The 9,396-nt window shown below is 51.1% G+C and overlaps 1 protein-coding gene across 1 annotated transcript in view; it reads right to left on the bottom strand.

The window, feature by feature from the left end:
* Positions 1 to 1,462: 1,462 nt before the first annotated feature.
* LOC147097549 (uncharacterized) overlaps positions 1,463 to 9,396 on the bottom strand; it is a 156,395-nt gene continuing 148,461 nt past the window's right edge. The window contains exon 9 of the mRNA XM_085971401.1: positions 1,463 to 1,610. Coding sequence (XP_085827527.1) covers positions 1,463 to 1,610 — 148 coding nt within the window. The remainder of the gene's footprint in view (positions 1,611 to 9,396) is intronic.

The raw sequence follows: 9,396 nt of genomic DNA, 5'->3' as shown, positions 1-9,396 counted from the left end.
GCCCAGAGTCCAACCCACTTCAACACCTCATTCTCCTCAACGCATTCTTCAACAGAAATTACCCTTCGTTCACGTTAATCCCAGGAAAGGGAGGGGGTGAGGGGGAGGAGGAGTGGGGAGGGGGAGGAGGAGGGGGAGGAGGAGGATGGAAGGAGGGGGGAGGGGGAGGAGGAGGGAAGGAGTGGGAGGTGAGAGGGATAAGAGTGAGTGAGGGTGACGATGATGGGGTGGAGGAGGGGGAGGGAGAACGAGGTTGGTGGGGAGGGGGACGAGGGTAGGGATGGGGACAAGGGTGGGGAGGGGGACGAGGGTGGGGAGTGGGAATGAAGAAGGAGAGAGGGGGAACAAGGTAGGGGAGGGAGGGATGGGGAGAGGAGGAGGAGATGGGAGTTCAAGAGGAGGAGGGGGATTATGCGGCTGCACCTCAGCAAGTTTAAATCTCTTTTCCCACTTGCCCCTTTGCTCGGCCTGTGGCATCTCCATTGTCAGGAACCCTCTAGTGCCATTCTTCATGTGTTGAGACATTGAGTGTCTTCTGGCTATTTGATTGTGAGGGGCTTCGCAGCAGAGCCTGCTCCTGGTTCTGGTCCTTACCCACTTCCCTGGGTTCAGGGGATGGTGATGGATCGCAAGAACGCTGCTCGATTTACCTCCACTCACCAGCCAGAGGTACTGAGGCCAACCGTAGCACCCAGGGCGACAGAGATTCCCAGCACTGACCTCCCTCCCCTTGATACGCTTCCCCCTCCCCCCTCCCCACAAATCCCCACCCCACAAATCCCCTCCCACAACTCCCCACCCCACAAATCCCCTCCCCACAAATCCCCACCCCACAACTCCCCACCCCACAAATCCCCTCCCCACAAATCCCCTCCCCACAAATTCCCTCCCCACAAACCCCCACCCCACAAATTCCCTCCCCAGAAATCCCCCACCCCACAAATCCCCACCCCACAAATCCCCTCCCCACAAATCCCCTCCCCACAAATCCCCACCCCACAAATCCCCCATCCCACAAATCCCCACCCCACAAATCCCCCACCCCACAAATCCCCTCCCACAAATCACCTCCCACAAATCCCCTCCCACAAATCCCCACCCCACAAATCACCACCACTTCCTCCTCCCCCTCTCTCCCCTTCCCCTCCCATCCTCCTCTCCTTCCCCTCCCCCTCCCCTCCCATAAACTTCCCCACCCACCCCCTCCCTCTCCCCTTCCCCCTCACCTCCTCCTCTCCCATCCCTTTCCCCTTCCCCCTCCCCACCCCTTCATCCTCTCCTACCACCTCCCCCTCCCCCACACCCTTCCCCACCACTCCCCCTCCCCCACAAATCCCCACCCCACAAATCCCCCCCTTCCCCCTCTCCACTCCCCATCTTTTCCCACTTTGAACTTTGTTTGTTACTACCATTTCCTGCTGCACCTTCAGCAGAGCCAGTGTCGGCACATTGTCACTTCTGGTTAATTCATGAAATATGAAAATGAGGGTCGTTCACAGATCCATTTATAGGGGTTTGTGCAAGGCACATCGTTCCACTGCCCGTCGTTCACTGCAATGGTGCAGTGCTCTTTTTCATATTCATTATTGGGCTCCCCAGGTGCCCAGAACCTGCAATGCAGAGAATGGCAGGAGAATCAACCAGGGGGGTAGGAGACTTGCCTCAATTCTACAATCGCTTCAGAAGCATCAAATAATCCACTATTAGAGCGACACTGTGATGGTGAGCCTAGACAGGGTAGAGGTTTCTCAGACTAGCTTAAATGCAACTGATGGGCCAGGAATCCACATAAAAGGTCATGAGGGTTTTCAAAAGGTCAGAGTTGGACAAGTATATCTGCTTTGTTCAGTGGGTAGTGTTAGATCCATGTATCTTAATGTTGTGTCCTTCAATAATCAGACAACGACTGCAGGGAACGATTCAACAGGTGTTTACTGAATGAGGGTTACTCTAGAACTAACTGTACAGATCACCACTCAGGGTTTATATACAGGTGTGGTCACTGCCGGTACTACAGTATACAGGAGCTGTAAAAAGTAGTTCTCCCCTTAAAGGTACATACATTACAATTCCTCCCCTTTTAGATTAACAGTACCATAACACTCATTTAACAATCAAATATCAAACTAATTACAATTAACACTTTTAACATGTAACATTAGCTGAAAATAGTCCATTTATAAATTCAGTCTTTGGGAAGGCTTCCTGATCCATTCTGGATAGTGCCTTTCCCGAGTGTCTTGCTCTTGGCGCGGAGGCGATTCTGGCCCCCTGTACGTCGGGTTCATCACCAGGTACGTATGGGCGAGGCATGGGGTTGACTTGTTCCTGTGACTCTAGGGTCTGGTCAGCATGGCGTCTCGCGATGCTCTCCCCAACGTCCACTGTGTACATTAGTGGGCCCTGCCGTGTGCATATCGTCCCTGGCTGCCATTTTTCTGTTCGGTAGTCGCGGGCCAAGTCTGGTTGCCCTATATTGAAGCTCCTTGTTGGCTTCTCATGGATGTGCTGGAATTGCTTACTCTCAACATCTCTTCGTACGTTTGGTCTGAGCAAATCCAGGCGAGATCTTAACCTTCGGTTAAAGAACATCATGGCTGGGGCCTGGTTGGTGACTACACGTGTCGCATTCCGGTAGGCGAACAGGAAATTGTCCACCTTGTGCTGCAGCGGAATGTTGTCATTGTACATAGCCATTATTGCCTTCTTAAAGGTTTGTACGAACCTCTCAGCCAATCCATTTGTGGCTGGATGATACGGGTCGGATGTGTAATGCCTTACCCCATTCCTTTTCATAAATCTTCGAAACTCTTCGGACACAAACTGTGGTCCGTTATCAGAGCAAATCTGCTCTGGCAAGCCGTTCCTGGCAAAAATGGTCCATAGGACTGCAATAGTTTTCTCCGTGGTGGTGGAGGACATTTTGATCACCTCAGGCCATTTCGAGTGCGCATCCATGGCTATTAAAAACATTGAGTCCATGAATGGACCAGCAAAATCAATATGCACCCATTGCCATGGAGATGAGGGCCACTCCCATGGGTGTAGAGGGGCATGTGGTGGTGCATTTTGGACCTTCTGGCATTCTGAGCAGCTCTTTGTCAGGTCCTTGATTTGCTGATCGATCCCCGGCCACCACACATAAGCCCTGGCTAGGCTTTTCATTTTCACCCCTCTCAGATGACCTTCGTGAAGCTCATTGAGCACTCTCTCCCTTAACTTGGGTGGAATTACCACTCGGGATCCACACATCAAGGTCCCCTGGCATACTGACAGCTGTTCTCTTCTGGATGAGAATGCTGGCAACAGTGAGTCGCCATGTGCTGGCCATCCCTTCACCGTCAAATCATATACCCGAGACAGTGTCGGGTCATTTCGGGTCTCCTTCTCTATACCAGCGTTAGTTACTGGCAAGCATTCAATTATAGTCGAATGAAATATTTCGACAGGATTCACTGCTGGTGCTTCCTCCGCAGTAGGCAGTGGCAGGCGTGATAGCCCATCAGCATTTCCATGCTGTTTCGTGCCCTTATACACTATTTCATATTGGTGCGCCCCTAGAAAAAGGGACCATCTTTGTAGCCGTTGCACAGTCATCACCGGAACGTCTTTCTTTGGATTAAAGATGGAGACAAGTGGTTGGTGGTCAGTCAGCAAGGTGAACTTCTGCCCGTGCAGATAGTGATTGAACCTTTTCACTCCCCACACTAGGCTGAGGGCCTCCCTGTCCATCTGGGCGTAGTTACGCTCGGCTGAGGTTAGTGATTGTGACGCAAAGGCTATTGGCCTCTCTGAGCCGTCCGAGAATTTGTGCGACAGCACCGCTCCAATGCCGTAGGGTGATGCATCACATGCCAACCGAATTGGTAATGACGGGTTGTAATGGGCCAATACCTCTTTCGATGTGATTAGTGTTTTGCTCCTCTGGAAAGCTCGTCTACATTCGTCACTCCACTTCCATGGCACCTCAGTTTGCAGTAGGGTGTTCAGTGGGTGTAGTATTGTAGACAAATTTGGCAAGAACTTATGGTAGTAGTTTACCAGCCCGAGGAACGACCTCAGTTGTGACATATTTTCCGGTGCTGGAACCTTGACTACAGCCTCAATCTTCTCTGGGGACTTATGTAACACCTCTTTATTGATAACGTGGCCACAATACGAGATCTGTTTTCTAAAAAACTCGCATTTGTGGCAGTTAGCTCAGAGCCCATATTCCTGCAATCTAGTGAGCACCTGCTCCAGGTTGGCAAGGTGATCACTGTCATTTTTGCCCGTGACCAGGATGTCGTCCAAATAACACTGGGTCCCTGGGATCCCTTGCAGGACTTGTTCCATTGCCCTCTGCCAAATAGCCGGAGCTGATGCTACCCCGAATACCAGCTGGTTGTATTGGTAGAGACCTTTATGGGTGTTGATTGTGAGGTATTTTTTTGATGCTTCTTCTACCTCCATTTGCAGATACGCCTGGGCCAGATCAATCTTAGTGAAGCGTTTCCCTCCAGATAGCGAGGCGAAAATATCTTCAATCCGCGGAAATGGATATTGTACGGTGTGAAGGACCGGGTTCACTGTTACCTTAAAGTCCCCACAGATGCAAACCTTCCTTGGTTCCCCAGGCGTGCTGCTCAATGACTTTTTCATCACACGGACGATGGGTGTAGCCCACTCGCTCCAGTCTACCTTGAACAGTACACCTGAATGTTCCAGACTCTCCAGCTCTGCTTTGATGGCTGGGTGGATCGCATAAGGTCTGGCCTTAAAAAATTTTGGGCTTCAGTTTTCTTCAATTTTAATCATCGCTGTCATGCCTTTTAGTGTTCCGAGTCCTTGCTGGAACACTTCTTTCGCGTCAGTTAGGATCTTTGACAGTCGCCATCCTTTTTGTCAGCCACAGTCAGTGCCTGTATGGAATGCCAATCTAGCTGTATCTTCTGGATCCATTCACGTCCTAGTAGTGGTGGTCCTCCACCTGGCAATACATATAGGTCCATTTTTGGTGTTTCCTTGCCTTTATATCTAATGTTCACCCTTATTTTTCCTTTGGGGTAGACATTTTTCCCCGTGTACGTCTTCAAGACAATCTTTGTATCTCTCAAGGGTATATGTGAGAATAGCCGCTTGTAGTCCCTTCGGTTTATGACTGTTAGGGCTGATCCTGTGTCCAATTCCATTTTCACTTGGACTCCTGCTATCTTGAGCGTGACCCAGATAGTTTGGTGATCCTCCGTTTTGATCACATTATGTAGTTTCAGACAACCCAGCTCCTTGCTTCCGGAGTCTGTATCACTCTTCTGTTCGTCTGAACTACTCTCCGTCACCTTATGTACCTTCTTGTACTTCTCCTGTGGAGATTTCTTGCTGCTGGTTTTCTTTCCCGACCTGCAGACTCTTGCTATGTGTCCTACTTTTCCACACTGTCTGCACACTTTGTCCTTGAACCAGCAATCATTATGGTCATGTGTTGTTCTGCCGCAGCGTTAGCACTTCACTGTTCCGTATGACATTTCATTTGTGCCATATTCTTGCGGTCTCCATTGTATCTCTGCAGCACCCCGTGCTGCTGCTTTGTGTGATACTGCAATGCTGAAAGCCTTGTCCAGCGTAAGATCCTTTTCTGATAGAAGCCGTTTCTGGGTTCCTTCACTTTGAAGCCCACACACAAACTTGTCCCTTAAAGTATCTGCTAGTCCCGTTCCAAACTGGCAGTGTTTCGATAGCTTGTGCAGTTCCGTTAAATACTCAGCATTACTTTCATCTTTATGCTGGTTCCTTTTGTGAAACTTAAATCTTTCTGCTATCAGCAGCGGTGTGGGGTTTAAGTGGTCCTGTAGGATTGACACTATGTTTTCAAAATCCTTTTCTACTGGCTTCTCTGGGGTTACTAGGTTTCGTAGTAAGCCATACGTTTTGGCACCCATTGAATTCAACAATACCAGCGCTTTCTTGGCATCTGGCACTTCATTCGCCTTGCAGTATACTTCTATGCGTTCGACATATGTCGTTAAAACTTCGACTTCATTGTCAAACGCTGTGATACTGCCACTCTCCGGCATTTTTGGGTGTGGTTAGACTGGCTTAAAATGGCGTCTCCCACGCTTTCCTTTTTTCCCCGCTGTGGCTTAAAATGGCGTCTCCCGTGCTTTCCTTTCTTCCCCGCTGCAGCTTAAAATGGCATCTCCCGCGCTGCTGCCAACGCCGCTCTCGGCGGTCCTCGCAGCAAATGGCAGTGCCTCACGTTTTCCTGCACGCCTCTCTCCCCCGTTGACGCTGCTCGGCCCTTGAACACCGGCTGCGCTCTGCTCTCTCTCGTCTCTCTCCCCCGTTGACGCCGCTCGGCCCTTGAACACCAGCTGCTCTCTGCTCTCTCTCGTCTCTCTCCCCCGTTGACGCTGCTCGGCCCTTGAACACCAGCTGCTCTCTGCTCTCTCTCGTCTCTCTCCCCCGTTGACGCCGCTCGGTCCTGAACACCGGCTGCGCCCTGTGCGCTCTGCCCTCTCTCTCTCCCCCGTCAACGCTGCTCGGCCTTTTTCTCTGCCGCTCGGTCGGGCTCCAGCCCGTCGCTGTCCGGGAAGGGTCTGTGCAGTACCTGTTGCCAGCCCGTTTCGCTGGACCACCGTGACTGGAAAGCCAAGCCTGGCTCTCGACAGCCTCCCCTGCGATGCTCAAATCTCCACTGGATGACTGGGCGGTTGCCCGTGGTCGACGCCCGTGCTTTTGGACTCGACCTTCTTCCACTGCTCTCCAGGAGCGAATCCCTGGGAGGTGATGCAGAGTTGCAGGTAGGTTCGAACTTGCTCGTCGCCACTGTTAGATCCATGTATCTTAATGTTGTGCCCTTCAATAATCAGACAACGACTGCAGGGAACGATTCAACAGGTGTTTACTGAATGAGGGTTACTCTAGAACTAATTGTACAGATCACTACTCAGGGTTTATATACAGGTGTGGTCACTGCTGGTACTACAGTATACAGGAGCTGTAAAAAGTAGTTCTCCCCTTAAAGGTACATACATTACAGGTAGCATTCTCACCTCTGAGTCAGAAGGTCGAGGGTTCAAGTCCCACTCCAGACACCTGAATACAAAATCTAGGCTGACACTCCAGTGCAGTACTGAGAGAGTGCTGCACTATCAGAGGCACCGTCTTTTGGATGAGACGTTAAACCGAGTCCCTGTCTGCCCTCACAGGTGGACGTAAAACATCCCATGGCACTACTTGAAGAGGAGTTATCCCCGATGTCCTGACCAATACTTATCCTTCAACCAGCATCACAAAAAACAATTATCTAATCAGTTATCTCTTTGCTGTTTGTGGGACCTTGCTGTGTGCAAATTAGCTGCACCATTTCCAACATTACAATAGAAACTACACTTCAAATGTACTTCATTGGCTGTAGAGCGTTTGCAACTTCCTGAGTTTGTGAAAGGCACTGTAGAAATGTGAGTTCTTTCTTTCTGCCCCAGACATCACCTGCGACAACTATTCTTTTTATTCCAACTGTTGCCTCTGGTGATTTCCTGTGGGATGGTATCAGGGACACTGGAAAAGGTTTGTCATGCCCACTTATACTACAGCACTGATTGGGTTTGTCAACCCTCCAGGATTGTCCTGGAGTCTTGAGGAATTGAAGATTAATCTCCAGAGAACAGCTGGGAGCAACCCTGGAGAAAAATCATAGGGGCATTAAAAAAAGAATTTACTTTCAACGCTTTTATAAAAATGTTGGTGGTGATGGGAAAGAAAAGGCTGTTTGACTGACAGTCAAGAATCATCCAATCGGATAACAAAGAGTCTGTTCGCTTTCCAATTGGCCCTGGAAAGGCAGGACGCAACGAAGAAGGACATGTTGGCCGACCAATGGGGCGATTGCGGGGTGGGGTATTTGGAGGGAGGAGGTCATGTGATGAAACCAATCTGTCCAACCAGAGTTGGAAGTTGGAAACTGATGGCAGTCCCGAGTGCGTGGGCCGGACAGTACTGTAAATATCGAGGGGCGGATACCTCTGCTGGTGCAGAGCACAGATTCAGGGTGGATTTCCCCGTCCTCTTTCTTCGGCCGCGGATGGGAAATGAAAGTCAAGATTGCGAGGTCTAAACCCTGTGCTGTTGTTCCTCTGCAGAGTGAGGGGGTGGTTGTTAACAGTGGGAACCCCAGGCAATTCTGTGATACACAGAGAGTATTAATCACTCGTGTGCTGAGAGTGTGCTGTATATAACCAATACGATAGCACTTGTCCCATTCAGATTCAGATTAGATTTATTTGCCATATGTAACAAGTACAATGGAATACTTGTTCCCCGTAGGGACGTGTCAGCTATACAGACAGCGCCGCGTTCAGAGTCAATACAATGGCTTCCCGTGGCAGTGGGAGCACAATGTCCCTCAGCCGCTCCGTCCTCCTCGTCACCGCGGCCTCCTCCTCACTGTTGCCGGCTCCACGTGTGGTGGCCTGCTGCTCCCGTCCTGGCCACCATGCCCGGCTCCCCTCCTCCCATCCGGACTGCGAGTTACCCGAAATGGAGCTGCCGGCCGACGTGCTGCAGCTTGTCGTTGAGTCTGCTGCTGCTGCTCGTTGCGCTGCGCTCCTCCGCCCGACTCGCCGAACACATCGTCGGGATGTGAATGCTCCAATGCGGCCTCCTCTTCAACATCGCCGGCTCCACGTTCCACTGCCCGGGGCCTACTTCTCCCTCTCCCGGGTCGGCCTATGGCCGCCATGCTCGGCTCCCCTCCTCCCATGTCGGAATTCCTTCCCGCCGAGGAGCTGCCGGCCGATGTGCTCCAGCGGGTCGGCTTGGCTGCTGCTGCTGCTCACCGCGCTGCGCTGCCTCTGCCCGACTCGCCGAGCACCTTGCTCCGGTTGCGGGAGCAAGCGGCGAGAGCTGACCGCCCGAAACAGGGAGAGCGATCTCAGCACCGGACCGTCACGGCCGCCATCTTGATTGTCCCATTGTCATATTTGGTAAACTATCCGGCCACACAGGATAAGCTGGGATCGGTCCAAGGCCTCATCTGGTTTAGCTCAACCAAGGTTTGTTGGGCTCGGTAGAATTGATCGAGAATTAACAAGCGTTAAACAACCCATTTGTACGGGATCTAAGCTTTTGAAAGATGACAGCTGCAAAAACTTGTGGCTATGATTTAATGATATTCAAGCTGCGTTGCATTGTGCTTTAACCGAAGGAACGTGTCTGACAATTATCTGCCTCTCCATTTTCCATGAAATAAGGAAAACATTCCCAGATCCCCAGTGGATAAATACTTAAAGGGGGAAAATGTTCAGGGCTGTGGAGAAAGAGCTGGAAGGTGGGACTAATGGAATTGTTCTTTCAAAGTGGAGCAGGCTCGAGGGGCCGAATCCCCTCTTGGTGATCAGTGGCCCCACTCCGGTCTTA

The sequence above is a fragment of the Somniosus microcephalus genome, chromosome 31, assembly GCF_052327205.1.
Source record: "Somniosus microcephalus isolate GS21.2 chromosome 31, FLI_Smic_1.0, whole genome shotgun sequence".
In the NCBI taxonomy this organism is placed as follows: Eukaryota; Metazoa; Chordata; class Chondrichthyes; order Squaliformes; family Somniosidae; genus Somniosus; species Somniosus microcephalus.
This window is presented reverse-complemented; position numbering and strand designations above follow the sequence as displayed.